The sequence below is a fragment of the Musa acuminata genome, chromosome BXJ2-7 (assembly GCF_036884655.1).
Source record: "Musa acuminata AAA Group cultivar baxijiao chromosome BXJ2-7, Cavendish_Baxijiao_AAA, whole genome shotgun sequence".
Classification (NCBI taxonomy): domain Eukaryota; kingdom Viridiplantae; phylum Streptophyta; class Magnoliopsida; order Zingiberales; family Musaceae; genus Musa; species Musa acuminata.
Window position 1 is genome coordinate 6,493,126 of NC_088344.1, and position 20,119 is coordinate 6,513,244.

Consider the following 20,119-nt stretch of genomic DNA (forward strand, 5'->3'; position numbering starts at 1 on the left):
CGATCGGATGGCTGACTGCTGGATAACGCCCCAGAGAGGACAGCGTGGTCCTTCGCCAAAAGACTCAAAAGCTGTTCAGTTATCTGTCGTCGTCTTAAATGACTATTATGGCCTCGTACGTGTAGCAATAGGACGAAACCGCGGTCTGGGCAAATTGATGTTATGGTCAGATTGAGGGGTACTTTTGGGCGAAAACTCCCATAATTCAATTATGATATCTGTGGCAGGGTAATCGATTCTAATAAATGAACCAAGATAATTCCGATACCAGTACAGACTGTAGGACCGCGGATACCTGGTTTTTCATTGGACACTCTGATGTTGCCTGGTGGGTCCAGCTTGGGATTGGACGAGGTTATCCATGAAGCCGCACAAATAGTGTTTGCTTTCAATAAATTCGTCCTTAACATGTGCGTCTGGCACATGGAGACCCGTTGTGTGGAAATCCATGGCCCGACGTGTTTAATCCTGACCGTCGGTTGAACGCCGGTCCCATGAGTCTAAGTCGAAAGCGGAGACGACAAGACGGCTATCACCGTTGATCTATTATCAGACGACCGAAGCAGCTCAAGGAGGGTCTTACACCGAAAGATCGTGTACGAAGTGGACCAGCGACGCACACGATTTGGTTGTCCGAGAAGTGCGAAATTAATATCGGGAAAGAATAACACGCCCTCGCCTTTTTGATCTCCTCAGGATCATCATCGACCGTGGAATCAACCACCTCACACACCAGGGAGAGTTGTGGTGGGGTCGACTTGGTCGTCTGCCTTGGGGTTTAATTTGGGGTGAGAAAGCGGTGCCTGTTTGAATTTTTTTCTCGCACGCGAGCAATAAATGAACATTTAAGCTGTGTTAATACAGCAACATATGTCGACGTTCTTACCTCGAAACAAGGATCGTGTTGTCTTCGGCTATGCTGAGTACTTTCTGCTACTAAGCGTTCCCCGTTCTCTCTCCGATTCTTTTCATCTCTCGCGCTGTCTTGTCGCTTGTTGGAGTTCGGCGTCGGCAGGGGCAAGAAGATGCTTTTCCTTGGAGGGAGGAAGCAGCGGAAGACGGTGAGATGATTAGCTGAATCTGAGTCGGGGAGTCGTGGGGAGGGGGAGAGGGAGTGGGAGAGGAAGGAGGAGGCGTGGCTGAAGTGCTGGTGTTTGGTGGGATCAGTCATGTCGCAGAACAACTGGGAAGCTGATAAAATGTGAGTTTTTGTTGTTCATTTCTCCTTTTTTAAACTTTGGTCTGGTGTATTTCGGGTAATGTAGGTTTAAGATTTTCTCTAGATGGATGCGTTAGCAATATTTAGTGTTGGTTTTGGTGATTTTTCGCCCTGTTTCGGTTGTTTTTGTGCTCTAGCTTTCTGGTCTTGGTTTTTTCTTAGGGTTTATTGAAGTGTTGGTGAGCGACTGATCTCTTTGGGGGTCCTTCCTTCTTTTACGTTAGGGGTTGTTGGGCCTCGGATTTGGTGTTCTTGGATTTTGATAAATGTTTATGTTAAAGACCTGATTTTTAGTGGAAGAGAAGCAAAATTTCCAGGTTTTTCTGCCGCTCCTTTCACTTTTCGGCTTCTGTTTCCGCTTTTTGCAAGTTTTGTTGGTCATACGTTTGCCCTTCAGTTCTGCCCTCAGATTTCTCGCATTTGTTTCTTGTTCTATTATTTGCTCTTGCATGACTTTCCTCTGGCTACGCCTTTGATGATCTCTCTGCTGTTTTGTTGGCTCTTATTCATGCGTATCTTCTTTCCTATCTTGGGTTTCTTATAGAACATCCTTCTATTTCGAAGGCAGTATGTTTTGGTGGGCCTTCTGTTTCTTTCGTTTTGGGTTGCTCTGATCTCGTAGTGTGTAATTTCAGTTGTTTTTTTTGCCTTTATTTTGATCCTCCTAATAGATTCTGGCACATTTTGGTATTCTTATGCACACAGTTTTCTGTTGCTGTAATCTGTGGCGTGCAAAATCTATCGTTTCATAAACACCATCTTTTTGATCATTCCTAATATGCAAAACTAAAGGCTGTAACCTCCATTCCTAAGTCTCTAATGCTTCAATCAGGCTGGATGTATATATTTATGATTATCTGATGAAAAGGAATTTGCACGCCTCTGCAAAGACGTTTCAAGCTGAAGGGAAAGTTTCTTCAGATCCTGTTGGTAGGTAGTAAAGCTGTCTGGTAATCAGCAATAGCCATAGAAATTTGTAATAGATATGGAGCTCAAATTTGAACGCCTACATTGTAAATCCTGATTTGATGGTAAATTCAAATTTGTTTTCTAGCAATCGATGCACCTGGTGGTTTTCTTTTCGAATGGTGGTCAGTTTTCTGGGATATTTTTATTGCAAGAACAAATGAAAAGCACTCCGATGTTGCTGCATCATACATCGAGGCAAGTTCTTTGTCTATTTTTAATTAATCTCGATTTATTTTTATCTGTTCCTGTTTAGGTACACCTCTTTTAGAATTACATATAATTGACATAACATGGAACTTATCGAACTATATTCTTTAATTTATTTAAGTAGTTGTCATGTTTTTTGATTCTGCATCAGTAAGTTATGCCAGCATTTCAAATTTTTTATTTTGGCCAAATTGCCATTTTTCTTTCTTTTCGTTGCGCTTAAATGACCCATAGGCTGGATACTTTCAGCCCGCAATGTCTTTCTGCTCAATATGACTATTGCTTTAACTCTTGCTGCTAAACAGCTCTCTTCCTGTGCCTTTTCTTACGAATAGTGCAACACATGTTGTTTTGACTATTGTATTCATCTTACTATACTAGTTGTAGGTGATGGGGCCTTGGGAACATGCTGTTGATCTCATTTTATTTGTTAGTTTCAACTTTTTTCACTATGGACAATACTTTTTGTTAGTTTTTCATTCAAAAATTAGTTTATGCTTACTTGGTGCATAAAATTTGACCACTGGAATTGGTCCATGGTGCCAGACCCAACTTATCAAAGCACGAGAACAGCAGCAGCTGCAACAGCAACAACAGCAGCAGCAACAACAGCAACAACAACCTCAGCTGCAACAACAAGACCAGCAACAGCAGCAGCAGCAGCAGCAGCAACAACAACAGATTCAAATGCAACAACTTTTGTTACAGAGGCACGCACAGCAACAACAACAGCAACAACATCAACAGCAACAGCAGCGCAGAGACGGAGCTCATCTTCTCAATGGTGCAGCAAATGGGCTTGTTTCTGGAGATCCTTTAATGCGTCAGAATCCTGGAACTGCTAATGCTTTGGCAACAAAGATGTATGAAGAGCGGCTGAAGTTGCCTCTCCAAAGGGATTCTGTAGATGATGCATCTATAAAGGTTTCCCCTGAAACTGGTTTCTTTGTTCCCCGTTGAAAGATCCTTCTGATCAGTTATTTGTTGGTTTTCTTCAAGATATATCTTGACTAAAATTTTTACTTTTTGGAGTCTTTGCTGCAGCAAAGATTTGGTGAAAATGTTGGGCAGCTTCTTGATCCAAACCATGCTTCAATGTTGAAATCCTCGGTGACATCTGGCCCACCTTCAGGGTATCTACAGCTTGTACTCTTAAATTACAAACTTTTTATTTTTGTGGTCTGTATGGATCATGTTCTAAATAAGGTGCAGGCTTTTATGACCTTTTTGTTGATTCAAGATGGATTTATGATGAGTTATTCATGCAGTATCATTAATTTCTATGGTAAAATGTGGCTGTTTGGGGACATGTATAGTGGAACACTTTTATATTTATATAGAATAAAATCCCCAACCATTAGATGTTAAAATCCAGCCAGCAAATATCAATGGACCACTTTCTGCATCTGTGTTTATCAGACAAGACATCTAGTGGGTGCAGCTGCCAAAGCAAGTACCATGTTCCTTATTTTCATACACTACCTTTTTGTCAGTGATCAATATTGGGTCAAAATCCCACAAGGATGGATGAAATTGATCACTTTCTCCAGTCACTTTCTTTATCAGACAAGACATCTAGTGGGGCTCAGCAGCCAGGCAAGTGCTACCTTATATTTTTAACAAACAATTGGGCTTAGCAGTCACTCTCTTTATCCCGGATCAATGATAAATATGACAATTCTGTCTTATATTTTAACAATCATTTGGACTTCAATTTGCTAGACTGGTGAAAGTTGGTCAGTTATAGCCTGTTGCCAAATTGGTTTCCATATTCAATTGAAGTCGTATATGCTCGCATAAAGTGCTTTAGTTAAAGATCTGTATCTGAAACGGATTTTTTGTCAAGAATAAAAAGGATCAGATGGGTCCTACCTGAATCCTAATATCCTAGTTTATCAATTTGGAAATTTTCCTTTAGTTAAATTAAGGAGAAATGGTATTTGCTTCATTGTTCTATGTATATTATATTCTATTTTCTATATGCTTTTTGATCTCACATTCATAGTATGGTTCTCAACTTTGTATTATGCAGAAAACATGATTTATAATTTTCTGTTGTTATCTTCAATTCATTTAATGTTGACATCTACATCCGCCTAAATTCCAACTCAAACCCATCTCCATGTATTGCTTGATCTGTAACAGTGTCTGTAAAAATGAATATATTTATAGAATTTATTATTTATTTGATTGTGATATCTAAACTATTGGCCCGGGTTAAAAATTTTTATGTACTTAATGAATGGTTATGGTTTTTAAATACTGATGCCCTTTCCTCGTCTCTTCTCTTTTCACACATATTTGTAGAAGCACAACTCATGCTTCCTTTAACTATAAGAATGTTAAGTAAATATGGAATCACTTTTCAATTCATAATAGAAAATTCTCCTTGATACTTGTACCAGAATACAATCTTGTTGTTTGTTTGACTAGTTGAGTGCGTAATCATTTATCTTCACTCTTTGCTTTTTTGTGTTGTTTTATGTCAGTATGCTTGTGCTGGTAAATTCATATTTATCTTTGTGTTTCCTGTTGTGAATAAGACATTTTGCTCTACATGGAGAGTACTGATTAAATATTGTATATATGAATGTGTTGTCCATTGTCATTTTTTCTGTTTATATATAATGGAGGACTATCTGCTTCCTTTTGGGCTGGGTAACAAGGCTCTTCTCTATCTCAGGCAAGTTTTGCATGGTTCTGCTGGTGGTGTTGTGGGTCCACTGCAGCAAGTGCAGGGTAGGAATCACCAACTTCCTCCAACACAAGTAAGTCTCTTTTTGAGCCATCCTATTGCTTTTATCCTGTTGTTGTTCTGACTCAACATATGAAACACAGGATATCAAAACTGAGATGAATGCTGTATTGACTCCCAGAGTCTCAGGTGCTGATGGCTCATTAATTGGAATGCCAGGTCATGACCATATGCAGGACACACCAGTGTTTTTTGTTTTGTTCTTTTTTTGATTTGCAATTTTAAAGTTAACCCAATATTGACATGCTTAGCTTTTTATATATTTCTAATGCACTTTAAAAATTATTTCTGTTGTTCAAAGTTCACAAATATGTTTTTAGCATCTTCTTCCTTCCTTTTTTATTGTCAGGTATTTCTCTGATATAGTTAGACTGTTCTCTTTATCTTTTCATGTTTCGGACTAAATTTTATTAAAGAAGCAACTCCCATATTTGTGGTTTTGCTTGGAGTTTTATAAGTAATTGACTATGACATCTTTTGCCCTTGTAGCAGGAACAAATCAGGGAGGAAACAATTTGACTTTAAAAGGATGGCCTCTAACAGTAAGTTCTAAATTGGGTTTTGTGCTTGGCATATTTATTAGTTCCTTTTTCTTTTGGGAATTGTTACTATAAATATATGTCTGGATGCCTCATTGCTTAGCACATTTAGTCAAGGTTAATTTCTGTAGTTTGTAGTGACATCTTGTTTTCTGGAAGTGAGAGACCTTTTCATTATTTGGAGGTGGCTTTTTGGGATATTTCATCTTGTCCTTTTAGGGGAATGGACTTTGCATTACCCTTCACACTTTATGAGATGGAACACCAGGATAATGCTGTTTGCAATTGTAAAGACTGGAATCTACTCTATGAGCACCTTATTGAACAAAAGAGTCCTGTGGTACACTTTGACCCTCATTTGTCTATGAGGTCTTTTCCTCCGCATGGGTTTTCGGACAATTAACATTTTTTTGTTCATGATGCATACGGCCTGGCCTCTCTTCAAGTTTCAGGACCTCCTGGACCATTATCCATCTGTATAACTCCTTTTGTTGAGTATGCTTGTTTGCCTGTTAATCAGTGTTTGAAGATGATTTTCCAATTTTGTTCTTTTTCTGAAGAATGTTAGGCCTTAAATAGAAAAATCTTACAGCAATACATAAATTCTTCAAGAAGGCCATCATATTTTCTGGTAGTTTTTTTGTGCCATATCAATGATATAATTTTTGCTTGGTCTTATTTTAGTATTTGTAACTTAACTTACTGAACTTGCTGGCATGGTACCAATATAATGGATGGCAAACAAGTTGTTGAATTAATAATAAAAAAGAATGATACTTATATGGGTATTCAACCATATTCTTTAATATCATAACTTGATTAGATTAGTGAATATTGGTTCCTAATATTTAGTGCCATAAAGATTTGAAATTTTGCCTAGGATTACATGAATTTAAAAAAATTGGTGTTCCCTTTGTGCTTATTTCATGAACATGGCTTATGGTCAAGCAGTTGAGAATTGCAGATGAGCCTGTGATTGAACCAGTGTACATGAATATTATTGCAGAGCCCATTTGGTACCATGTTAATCTCATTATCTAGAAGTGCTTTCAGAGTAAAGTTACTTGAAGAATATATTTATTGTTTGATCACCCATGGAAAACCCTGAAATTCCAAAATATTTTGGTCTTTGGAGAAAAAGAGAATAAAGTTGGGCCAGTGCATGAAATTCCTGCCAATGCAGGATACAAGAGGGGTCAATGTGCATGGTCTTACCCCTACAAGCAAAAATGTGGTTTCTATAACTCAAATTCTTGGCCCCGTTGCAACTCACAAATGTGCAAGTTCATTGTTGCTCCCAGATAAATAGGAAGTGAAATATAAGAACTGTTGAACTATATGGGGACAACTAAAGTTAAGAATCAACTGTTAAAAACTAAACACCGAACAAAAGAATTTGGAAGTCCCAACTTGTTTCGGTTCAGACTAGGTGAAACTTGAACAAAAAATGGCACATGGGAATCCAATTCCCAGCTCAAGTTCGTATCAGTAGAACCAAAAAGGAGGAAACTGACTTGTGCAGTTCAAACCTCTGACCCAGAAAGTCCTTGAAAGAACACATTGTTTCCTGAATCACCCTTTGAAGTTTTTGTTATCTTTTTGATTCCTTGGATTGTAATATTCCTTATTTTTAGTCGTTTATTTGTAGTTATAATTCTTTAACTTGATAACATACCTTATTTTGTTAAAACTGCAACTTTGTTTTGTGTTCTATATTTTTCATTCCTACTTGTTAACTTAGCATATATTTTGTTGATAAAGCTGCAACTTTGTTTTGTGTTCTAAATCTTTCATTCATTCTTGTTAACTTTTCTGTTTGTCAAGATGGTTTCTTGTCATGCCCTAATATATAGATTTGGCTGCTTTTGATTGTTCAGGGTCTTGATCAATTACGCTCTGGAATCCTGCAACAACAGAAGTCATTTATGCAGTCCCCTCAGCCTCTGCATCAACTTCAGTTCCTGAGTCCTCAGCAACAGCAACAGCTACTGCTTCAGGCACAGCAAAACTTGACCTCTCCTGCAGCTGGTGATGTTGACAGTAGAAGACTTAGGATGTTGCTGAACAATAGAAATTTAGTTCTTGGAAAAGATGGGCAAGCAAACTCTGTTGGTGATGTCATTCCAAATGTTGGATCCCCACTGCAAAGTGCTTGTCCAGTTTTACCACGTGCAGATACAGATATGCTAATGAAGGTATGCATGTTGAAACCAAATGTTTTTCTTGAAACCCTAAAGATGGGGGCAGGTGTGGGGAAAATGGAACAGGACAGGTTGAACCAATACTAGGTGCATGTCGATAAGTAGGAAAGGTTTATGATATGAGATAAAGAGATTAAAAAATGTCCAGTGCTTTCATAAATTTTTCAAGGATTTCATTTATTATGTTGCATGCCCCCCTGTATATAGTGGTTGTTGGTGTCACACTGTAAATACAGTTTGGTGCACTGTTGCCATTGTGTTTTGAAATCCAAATGTGGGAAAGAAAGAGGATAGAAAGTGAGGAGGAAAGTTCTGCTGATCTTTTTTAATTGATGGTAATTGGCCTTCGATGGTGTCCTCCCCTTTGGTTGATGTTGAGAATGCCAATTCCATTGAGAGGGATGAGGATTGAATCACATAGTTCATGATTGATTTAGTTATCCATCACACTACTGAAATGAAACCAAGCTTAAATCAGATTTTTTACCTCTTTGTTGCTGAGGCCATTTCTCTTCTGTATGGTTGCCATTATCACATGGAAATCCCTGATAATTCACCATGATTAGAAGCAATTAATTTGACTAACCAATTTAATGAAGAAAACTTTAATAAATAAGTAAATTCTTGATGATAGAAGAGATTTTACCTTGATAACTACATATATCAATATTAGTATTTTATACACAGAATGGAGGAAATTGAACAAAATATGGTTTACCTTGATAGAAGAGATTTTCCCAGTTTAATTTTATATCTGGAAGTTCAACTTTGCAGTTCATAATTTCTTAAGTTAGGTTATTTAGCAATTTGTAGCATAGCTCAAAAAATGTGGTTACTGATGCCACAACAACCGCTTGTGTATGTGGTCATTTATACTGTTGCATAGGACCTATGCAGCCGTAACATGTGCTGAGACATTTACGGTAAGTAGGACTCTGATACAGTTCAATACAGGAGTCATTAAATGATAGAAAACTGTGGTGAAACAATGATTGATAGGAAATTAACTATTCGAGAAGAAATTTTGGGAACCTGGAACTATCTTGAGTGATTAAAAGAAGACCTTTAGCACATACTCAAAGATGAATGAAGACCAATATGTAATGATTTAGACCTCAATATGCCGTGCTTGGGTTTGTTCCTTGATGAAGACGTTTGTTATTCTTAAGTGGGGAGATTTTAACATTCCGATTTAGTCCTACATTGGAAGGTGTACTCACTTCTAACAAAGAGTAAGATTGGCTTATAAGAGCATGATGGATGTACTATTGTCAGCTTGAGTATAAGCATTTTGGGCCAGAGGTTTAGGTTCTACAAAGTTAATGAGTCAGTTATCCTATTAGACAGGGTCGTGATAATTTCTAAGTAAATTTGATAATTGTAGTAGTTTTACCCAAGGTTCGTCGTACCATAGCATATCGCTCGGTACATGGTACATATTGGTTCGACAGGGGACCGATATGGATGGTACATTGGTATCTCCCATTTACTATGTGTTGGTAAGCTCGGTACAGCTCGGTATGTACCATACCAACAGCTGGTTGGTACATTGGTTTGGACTGGTAAGGCGAACCATGGTTTTACCATTCTACAGTTGGCTTTTGTGGTGAATTAATCATTTTATTGATAAAATCCTTTGCTGAAATGACACTATAACTTAAATCCATTCCTTGTCATTTGTGGCTGAAATAGATTAATATGTATATGTATTTCTGAGATTTTATGGTATCCTTGTCGCTTTTTTTATTCTATTGTTTTGTGTAGTAGAAGATAGCTCAATTTCAACAGCAGCAACAGCAAAGCAGCAGTCATCAGCAACTACTTCAACAACATGCCATATCAAGTCAACATTCACAGGGTTCAAGTCACCATCATCATCAGCAAGAGAAAATGGGCACTGGCATAAATGTGGACGGAAGCATGTCAAATTCCTTTCAGGGAACTGATCAGGTTTGTGTTATGATTCGCATATTTTCTTGTTTTCATTTATATCTCCATAATTAAGTTTCAATTATAAAATTTGTGTCTGACCATATAAGAGCTCAATCATTTTATATAAAGGTATGAATTGCAATCTTGATGACTTTTGTTTATGGTGGAGTGTGCTTCTACTTCATGATGGTCCATGTTGTCTAGCATAACAAAGGTGCTTGTCTGTGATCGGTTTCTATTATTAGATGGTAAAATGATAAATTAACATTTCTTATTACATGGTTATGGGCCCTGCACCTCTTTCTTTGTTTGTACTCCAATGAAAAATCAAAGTGCTTGGTCATTTTCTTATCATATTCTCTTATCAGCAATCAAGATTTAGTTGTTTGCAGTTCACTGGTTCATGGGATTGCTAAATTTCAGTCTACTGGTTTGTTGGATTGCTAGATTTTCATGTGCTGGGGTTCCTCATGCAGATGGGAAGTGTAAAAGCACATGTAGTGCATTGGTGGAGGGAAGATTTCTATGATTCTATTGGTGCCTCTTTTACCAGACCATGACAAGGCAGCTGACTTTATCAACACAAACCCAACAAGTTAAATTCGAGAATGTTTGTGAGCTGAATTGTCATCCCTAATCATATGCTGCTTTGAAACTCATCGGCTAGTTGCAGTTAATCTTTTCCATCTGTGTTGTCAGTGCTTCATGTGTTATATCATGCATGTAACTAGTCAGTTGAGTCGAGAGTTGGTTAAACACCACCATGCTGCAGCATGTGTTTCCCACACAGCTTAACCCTACTTATATGGGAAATAGCCGGAGTGATCTATCATGGACTTAGATAGATTTGTCTAAGTTGTGCGACACTCTTGTGTGTCCGTCTACAAAGGGTTAGCCTCCTCGTAACCTCTTATGGACCCCTAAGGACTAGCAAAAGAAAAGACGGATTAGAAGAAATGTTATACTCGAGATCCCGCAAGCTGATATTTCGGCAAACATTTGATAAACAATGCACATTATAAACGTCGACTTTGGAAGCTTTAAACAGTCACACTATAAAGGGTCCAAGGTGGTCCGTCGTGGTCAAGGGCCTCTTGACTCCAATTTCGCCTTCGCTATTTGAGCCGCCTTAGTCCCTTCGTCAATTGCCTCATCGAGAAAAGGTTTATGTGCCTTGAAGCTCCCTTCGACTTTGGCACAATAAAATATGACTTCGGTCCATCAGAATGAGGAACCAAATAAACAACATGATTTTGCTCTTTGCCTCTATTAGAGTTCATATTCTTGACCTCTGTCGAAGGAAAGCTCTGTTCCTTCCTCTATGTTGACTTCCTTCATGCGACTTAGGCACTTCACTAAGTTCCACCTAAGTTACTCCGTTCATTGATTTGCATTGAGTTGATGATGTCCCTTGCGCCCACCATTCCATGGGTCAACCCTCCACTGAGCCTGATCTCCACATCGGCTCTAAGTGTGCGTTTGGTGTTGTCTCAGGTCGCTCGCCACTTAATCTTGTAATGTGTTCACAAATGCATTACCTTATGAGAGATCATGTGATGTCTCCTCGTTACTCACTCAATCCGTTGAGCTCTTAAGAGCTTCCATCTTGAGGTATCTCTCTCAACATGTGTAGTTCGTTGCACATGATTCTCCCTTTGAGAACCAAGACTTCTCTCTCCCAGATACCTATCCCGTTAGAGTAACCTTTTTTTTCGCACCCTTCCCTCTGAAAGTTTCAGAGACTACCATCTCTTTGGGCTACTTCGCCTTGTTGAACAAATCGTGCATTATACCACCATCGCGAACACACCCGACTCTTGGCCAATACAACTCTCGTCGCACCCCTCAAAGCCTAGCAACATGCTAAACCAGTTGCACACTTTAGCTTCCTACAGACACATCCTTCCATGTCAAAGATAAAGTTTTCATTCTTCATGGCGTCAAGTTTCGATCGTCTTTGGGTAGCCACAATCTGTTCGTTGACTATATACAAGCTCTCGCATGAGTATCAAATTCTTCGAGTTAGCAATTTCCCTTGCCTCTACGAGTCTTGCACAACTCTTTCTATCGCTAAGCAACTCATCCTTACTTGCACAATTAGATCTGTTGCCAAACACCCCCACTTGCATAGAGCACCGTCAAGTTTGGTTGTCATTGTCGAGTCGTAGCTCAAACTCAGCCATCCCAACCTTTGTACACTATACGTTCTTCCCAACTTGCTTGTTCTTGTGGTGCCTCTCATGTAAAGGGTTGGTCATACCTCTGAGTACGAATTTAGGATGCCTGCTCCTCTGAGTGACTCCTTTCCTCATGTCTCTATGCTTGTTTCCCCTCAAACGATTGCGTGTGCTGGTTGCCCTCAACGCAGCCCTGGTAGGTCCCTCACATTTGCATGCCAAGAGTTTCTAAGTGTGCTTGTCCTGCTCAGATATCATTTGTCATAAACTTAGCTAGATTTGCTCAGATACCATCCACAAAGGGCTAGCCTCCTCGTAACCTCTTGGGGAAACCTAAGGATGTGTAAAAGAAAAGATAGGTTACAAGAAGCATTATACTTGGGATTCCACAAGTAGACATTTCAACCAATAGTTGATAGGCAATGTAAATTACAAACATAAATTTCACAAGCTTTGAACGGTCTTGCGATAAAGGGTCCAAGGTGGTCCGTCGTATCCAAAAGTCCCCACAAGTGCTCACATGACATTATTGCGGAACAAGATAGCGAACCTGCTCTAGACAATACCTTAAAGGCCCATCTAACCACGTGCCACCCAAGTAGCTCCAGGGTGTTGTATTGGTTGACACTTCGCAACACTCTGCTGAGCCAAAAATTATCCAAAATGGTTGCCTAAATGGCCTATTTTTGGGCAGTCTTGCCTCTTCTTGATGATCGCATACAACCTGCGTGTACAGGATTGAAATAGCTACAAAAGCGGACCAAAATGAGGTTGCCAAGCCTGTTACAAGCCTTCTACATGATATGCAAAGCGTGATTAAAACCGAAAGACATGGATACATCGAACACCCTGTGTACAAACTTGTCCATGACGTAGTAAATGGTGACGAGAGGGAATTTAACAAAGGTAAATAGAGTGTTTTCGGCTTGCAATTTAACAGTTCTCAATTTGGATAATAATTCTGAAAATAATGTGTCGGTGCACCTGGAAACCTTGGTTTAGCTATTTGATTGCACATCTTTACTTAGAGTAGTGGCTGTTTCATTTTTCTTGGATAGATCCTGAACCTACTGAAAAGGCTTGGCAGATGAGTATTCTAGCTGCTTCTGCATGTTGTCCCACCCAATTTTGAAGCATGACTTTGATATCCTTTTGCTTTTGGTGTTTTAGGATTTTTTTCATTTAAAAATGCCGGTTTTTGATATCGGATGAGCTTTCATAAATTACATAGTCCATAAGCCTGCACTAACAAGAAGCATCTAAGTATTTAATCATATGCAAGTGATTATAACTCTCTGCTGCACAAAACATCTAATACGTTATGATGGTGCTGCTATAGCTATGGGCTACTTTTTTAGTGAAAAGTTTAGTAAGTCGCACCTTTCAGCCATTGAAGCAATTCATAGAATGAATTTACACCATGATATATACTTTGAATTATGGGTGCCAGTAGTCCATCCTCGAACATGTTTCTTTTCTCGTTTAATGCACATTATATATTTGCTTTATCTTTATTAATATATATCAAGATGAAACTACTACTGGGTGGATGAATTTTCAGACATCAAAGAATCCAAGTGGGCGTAAGCGCAAGCAACCTGTTTCATCGTCTGGACCAGCAAATAGTTCTGGAACTGCAAACACTGCTGGTCCCTCTCCAAGTTCAGCACCTTCAACACCATCGACACATACTCCAGGAGATGTAATGTCAATGCCATCCCTGCAACACAATTCAAGCTCTACAAAGCCTTTGATTGTTTTTGGTCCTGATGGCACTGGAAATTTAACATCACCAGCAAACCAGCTGGTAAATTAACAAATACTCTTGGATTTTGTACAGTTATTCATAGCATCTTAGTTGTAAATTTGAGAAATTGTAATGGAAGCTCTCATTTTCATCAATATTTTAGTAGTCCATCTTGTGCGGTGGGATGATAAAAGTTGCATTGCAGGCTGATATTGATCGATTTGTTGAAGATGGTTCACTGGATGATAACATTGAATCATTTTTGTCTCATGATGACACAGACGCAAGAGATACTGTAGGTCGTGGCATGGATGTGAGCAAAGGTGTGTTCATATGTTATTCTGTAATGCCAAAAAAGGTTCCTTTCTGCTAATTAAAAGTAAATTACAAATGAAATTTGTTCGGTTTTCAACTTGATGAAAACTTTTCTTGCATCATTTGTTTTTGATCGATAGGGTTCACATTTTCGGAAATAAGATCCACGCGAGCAAGTACAAGTAAAGTAGTTTGTTGCCACTTCTCGTCAGATGGAAAATTACTGGCTACTGGGGGCCATGACAAGAAGGTAAGATGAAATGTGAAATATGATGATGTTAGATTCTGTAAATCCCATAACTGATGCTCTTTCTATCTCTCTATCTCTTCCTATTAATTTTATGATTTCAATCCTTTGTTTATTTTTGGCAAAGCAGGCAGTGTTATGGTATACTGACACTTTGAAACCCAAATCAACATTGGAAGAACACACTTTGCTGATAACCGATGTTCGATTCAGTCCAAGCATTGCACGGCTAGCAACGTCGTCTTTTGACAAAACTGTAAGGGTTTGGGATGCTGACAATGTGAGTGGGAGTGACTCTTCCTTCCATTTTTTCGCTTTGATATAGTCTTTTATGGACCATTGTTTGTTTTCGCTTTGTTCAATCCTTGTCTATGATACCCGGCAATATTAAAATTGCACTTGTTACCAAATATTCTATTTAATAGATTAGTGACCTCAGGCCAATTTATTTGGAACTTTATATCATGTAACACTCGGAAGTGAGCATTGAAGTAGAGTGGTATACAGTTTGTTCACAAGGGTCAATTCTGATATAGGAACATGCAATGTCATTCATGTTTCCTTCTTTTTGGGTGTGTTTAATCAATTTGCTTGTGATGAGATTTTGAAAAACGTGCTTAACAGGGCCTGCTGGCCATTTACTAAAAAATAGTGTGGATGATAGGTTGCCCATATTTTCAATGTTTGTCATGGATACCGATCAAATATGTCCACATTATCTTCAATAAAATATTTATTTCAGTAAAAAAATGCAATTTGCATATGATGTTTTAATTTGCACATCATATTCTTCTGATTGTTAGCTTTGTTAAGTACATTTACTGACTGAAAAATGTTGTATCAAATTTCTTTGTTACATCTTGGCAAGGGTATCTATTGGTAAGCAATTTTGATAGTCATGATCATAGAAAATTTTCTGAAGTTGCATGGTTATAATTAATGCTGCTGCTACTGCCTAATCATATTTTTCCAACAAAAAGATTGTTATTTGTAATTGTATCATTCTATCTATGCGAGGATCTCTATTAGTAAGAAATCTTGATCGTCATCATCATAGGAGTTCTTTTGAAGTTGCATGATCATAATCTTTTTTTCTGTTACTTCAGTGCCTTTTGAACGCTCTGAAGTACTAAACTTATTTGATCTAACTATGCAGCCAGGATATTCGCTTCGCACTTTTACAGGGCATTCTGCATCTGTTATGTCTTTGGATTTTCACCCAAATAAAGATGATCTCATATGCTCCTGTGATGGGGATGGTGAGATACGCTACTGGAGCATTAAAAATGGTAGTTGTGTCAGAGTTTTCAAGGTATGATTTGCATAATCTTATCAACAAACTTTATTTCATAGTTCCGATGTTTATGGACTATTGCTCTTAAGACCTCTATACTTGACTTTTATGTTTGATTGATCATTTGTATTAATTACTCAACATACTTGACTTTTATATTTACTTATTTCAATTTTTTGTAACGTTACAGGGTGGGACAACTCAGATGAGATTTCAACCTCGTACTGGAAGATGCCTTGCAGCTGCTGCTGAGAATGTTGTGTCAATATTAGATGTTGAGACCCAAGCATGCCTTCATCAATTGCAGGTTGCTCATCAGTTGTTACTTTTCTGTATTGTGCCTTGTGCTAGCAAAATCTGTTGAGGATCACCTCAAGAATACTTTACAGTAGCAGATATAGTTCATTTTCATATTTCTGTTTAAATCCTTGCTTATATTTGCCATGATGTTACCATTTTTTCTAAGTATTGCAATGAATCTTCATTCTAATAAATATTTAGTCATTTTCTATAATAGTTGCAATGCAGCTTCATTCTGTTAAAATTCATCTTCTTGTTCCTTGTGACTATGATTCGATGATTTAAACATCTATGCTCTGGTTTTTCTGTTGCATGGTGCTTTTCATCAAACAAGTATCATTGTTAATTATGGTGTTTTTCTAGTCCCGACCAGTGATTTAAAAAGCGCTAGGCGCCAAAAGGTGCCACGGTCCAAAAACGCCCGAGGCGCTCGCCCAGGCGCTCGCCCGAGCGAAGTGAGACACTAAAAATTAATAATATTAAAATTAATAGTATTAAAATCAAAATAATAGTGTTATACTGTATACAGTTAACAGTATACTGTATACTGTTAATAGTATACAGTATAATAGTATACTATATACTTTTAACAGTATAGTGTTAACAGTATACTTTCGATTTCGAAAGATAAGCGAAAGAGAAGAGAAGAGTATAAGGGAAGACCGAGGGTGCCGAGAAAAGCGGGAGCGGCAGCGACAACGACGAGCGACGACAGTGGCAGTGGTAGCAGCGAGCAGCGGGAGCGGCGACAGAGGCAGTGACAGCAGCGGGAGCGGGAGCGATGAGCGGCGACTGTGGCAGCGGCAGCGGCAGCGGTAGTGAGAGCGACGAGCGACAACAGTGGCAGCGACAGCGGCAATAGCGAGCAGCGTGAACGGCGAGTAGGGTTAGGGTTGGGGAAGGCTCTCTGATATCAGTGCTTTAGTTGGTTTGATTGAACCAACTAAAGCATCGGAGACCGAACCAAACCTAAATCGGTGGTTCGGTCGCCTGGTTTAACCTAGGCGCTCGCTCGAAGCGCCCGATGCCTGGGCTCGGGCGAGCGCCAAGGCGGCGCCTCTTTGAAGCGTGCTGTCGGGAAATGAAGCGAGGCGCTCGTGCCTCGCCTCACCCGAGCGTCTTTTTAAATCACTGGTCCCGACGTGTTCAAATTTCCAATCCACTAAAGACAACTTTAGACAGAAAACTTGTTACTTTTTGGGAGCCTGATTTCTTTGTAGTAATTCTTTATCAAACTTAGATGGATATGGAAAGATAAAAACAAAGTTTCGCTTGAGAAAGCATATGGTTTATTAAAGATCTGGATATTGTAGTTTTAACTAGAGTACCAAGATTGACATGTTGTGCAATTTATTTTACATTCACCAAATTCAAATTCTTGGAGAAACTTTTTTGCACATGATACTTGTGACTGAGGTGGCCGTTTATGCTAACACTCGGTCATTGGTTATGTTTAGAATTTAAAACAGTCTCTCCATAGCATGCTGGACATATACCCTTGATTCCCCCCACTTGAAGTGTCTTCTAACATGTTACTAAGTTGATTAAATCTACAACATAAATACATAAAGACTATATTCATCTCCTTGTCATCAATTGGACAAGGTTCTGAATTTTTATGTATTTTATCTATTGGAGTTTATCTTATGATATTGATGTGTTTTATCTGTTTTCAACCTTTATCGTCTATCCAGAAAACTGTGCAATTTGCTTGTGTTTTGCTCATCTCATGTGTGCATCTTTTCTCATCCTTCTGTATGCTATGTTTGAGGGGTTTCGTATAATGAATCAGGTACCTGATTTACTGTTGGTTCACTTTGGAACTAATTAAATTGCAGGGGCATGCAAAACATGTTGATTCTGTATGTTGGGATCCTTCTGGTGAGCTTGTTGTTTCAGTTAGTGAAGACTCGGTCAGGGTATGGTCTCTTGGTTCAGGAAGTGAAGCAGACTGTGTACATGAATTGAGCTGTAATGGAAACAAGTTCCACTCATGTGCTTTTCATCCCACATATCCATCTTTGCTGGTCATTGGTTGTTACCAGGCAAGTAATCGTCCATTACTATCAATGATGTTTTCTCTGCTTCTTTAGTTCATATTTGTTGGAAGGTTTAATTTTATCTTGTATATGCTATCCTGAAGCCACTGTGTTGTTCATGTGTTCTTACTGATTTGTTATGCGTTGAAGCTTTTGTATCTAAAATTTGTTGTTACTCCAAACTCGATACTATCACTTTAAATACCCAAATGTAATATTGGCAAATTTCATAGTAGGCTACTATGTAGAAGATTCAACCTTCACTGATGCATGTCAAGAACAATAGTAATGTAGCAATCTGATGAGATTTAACTCTCTTGTTAGAGCCTTCTCCAGTTCCAGGAGAAAGACTTTCTGGGATAGAATAAGAGAGGAAAATGAAAATTATTTTAAACTAATCTTTGGTAATGTTTTTACCATAAAAATCCCATTAGAAACTCTTTTAAATATTTTATTTAATAGCTAAACAACTTGCCTAATCTTACTATGATGATATTGGAACTCTTGGACTTAAGATAGACTCGAAGCTGGAATTTTTTATAAATGATGGAATTGCATCTGGAAATAATACTAATTAGCAAGATCTAAACCTATTGCCACTAGAACATTGTTACTATGCTTGGTGTGCCCTTATAAACTTAATTAGGACTTGGTTTTAGTTGATCGGAAGGCATAGTTGTGATCATCTTGAAAATTATGTTGGAAAATATTCATGTGTGTGAGATGGAGAAAGAGATGCACAAATCAACATTGATAAGAATTATAACAGTCATGTGACCCCAAGTTAACTAGCTTTAAAGTTTCCATGTATAGTAACTCCAACTAATATAACTTGGACTCAAATTTTGAAAAAAAAAAAAAGAATTCAAGTATTGAACAATGTATCATGATCAGAGCCAAATGAACCAGGTAACCTTGGTCAAGCTGTCCCATAGCATTTGAAAGATATGGACTAGTCAGACATGTTTGATCTCTTGAATTATTGGGAAGTTGATCAATAATCATCCCATATATGAGAGGAATGATATTAGAATTTGTGCGTAAGATGGAGATAGATATGAATTAAAAATTAGTTTCACGTTACTAAGAATAGGAAGAGTCACGCAAGAAATATTTAACTTGGTCCACAATCTGGTGAGCTTATTCTCTTAGATTGTATTAGCCAATTTGGTAGTGTAGGAAAGGACTCCACCCCAGGAAGACACCTAAGCAAGGGAGAGCTATGTAGAGTTTCCCAACCGATTGTTTTACTGGTTGATGTACATTAGAAAATGTGGAAACAGACGAAGCTTCAGTTGTGGGTAAAATATAGTTTCTATCCCAACTGGAAATTTCTTTTTATTACTATTTACTATAATTTTTTTTGCAATGACCTTCTCTGGCGATGAGATGGACAACTATCTGCCTGCTCCTGTGTCACTAATACAAGATTCTGTATCATCTGCAACAATTTTTCTCAAATAAGCTAGCTTGATGTTGAAAAAAATTGAATGATATTCTTGCTGTATCGACTGGGTTTTCAATCATAAATCTGGATGGTCAACCGGTATCCTATAATATTCAAATGTGCTACCGCGAGATCTTTTGGTTGCTTACGGGATTCCATGTTCTTTCGTGTGCAGTCTCTCGAGCTATGGGATATGAATGAAAGCAAAACAATGACTCTTCCGGCACATGAAGGGCTTATCGCAGCCTTGGCTGTTTCGAATGTGAATGGATTGGTTGCTTCTGCAAGTCATGACAAGTTCGTCAAACTATGGAAATGAACTTAAAAAGGTTGGTGGTTCCAACAGCTATGAAGCATGGTATGTTTTCTGTTGCCAGGGCAAATGTGGTTGCTAGCCTTCTTATATGTGACATCAAGGGGAATGTTTTTTGTTGGTGTAGGTGGTGGTCTATGTTTAGATATTGTCCTTGTTTTTGTCCCGCTCTTATGTTTCTCCTCTGCTAGAGGTATTGGTTAGAATAGGGAGGAGGCTTCATAGTTTTGTATCTTGTACCCATCAATGGTGTGGTTTTGAATGCCTTCTGTCCGTTCTTTGCGGGTCGCCTATTTGATCCTCTTTAACTTTACCTTTTTTCTTTTATATTAGAAATTAGTTTAGTTTTAAGTGAAATTATTTAGAATACTTATCAATCCAACACTTCTATTTCGCGACTATTTTTGTGTATTCAAGG

The 20,119-nt window shown here is 38.3% G+C and overlaps 1 protein-coding gene across 2 annotated transcripts; it reads left to right on the forward strand.

Annotated features, from left to right (window-relative positions):
• Nucleotides 1-876: 876 nt before the first annotated feature.
• LOC103990285 (transcriptional corepressor LEUNIG) lies at nt 877-19,992 on the forward strand. 2 transcript variants are annotated; one of them, XM_009409364.3, is made up of 18 exons: nt 877-1,201; nt 2,052-2,149; nt 2,274-2,383; nt 2,942-3,319; nt 3,440-3,528; nt 5,079-5,163; nt 5,234-5,309; nt 5,643-5,692; nt 7,567-7,884; nt 9,658-9,840; nt 13,561-13,806; nt 13,952-14,069; nt 14,202-14,311; nt 14,439-14,588; nt 15,465-15,620; nt 15,793-15,909; nt 17,741-17,947; nt 19,564-19,992. In XM_009409364.3, exons 1-18 carry the CDS (start codon nt 1,170-1,172, stop codon nt 19,705-19,707), a joined length of 2,667 nt encoding a protein of 888 aa, XP_009407639.2. In that variant the 5' UTR covers nt 877-1,169; the 3' UTR covers nt 19,708-19,992. The 2 variants fall into 2 exon arrangements, with proteins under 2 accessions (XP_009407639.2, XP_064972663.1); XM_065116591.1 differs by lacking the exon at nt 2,052-2,149 and having other exon boundaries at nt 878-1,201.
• The last annotated feature ends 127 nt before the right edge of the window (nt 19,993-20,119 follow it).

Excerpts from the sequence above, each read along its gene's own strand:
- LOC103990285 (XM_009409364.3), top strand. The coding sequence starts at position 1,170 with ATGTCGCAGAACAACTGGGAAGCTGATAAAAT. Across the intron at positions 3,320-3,439 it reads TAGATGATGCATCTATAAAG|CAAAGATTTGGTGAAAATGT; the intron begins GTTTCCCCTGAA and ends TCTTTGCTGCAG. Across the intron at positions 5,164-5,233 it reads ACCAACTTCCTCCAACACAA|GATATCAAAACTGAGATGAA; the intron begins GTAAGTCTCTTT and ends TATGAAACACAG.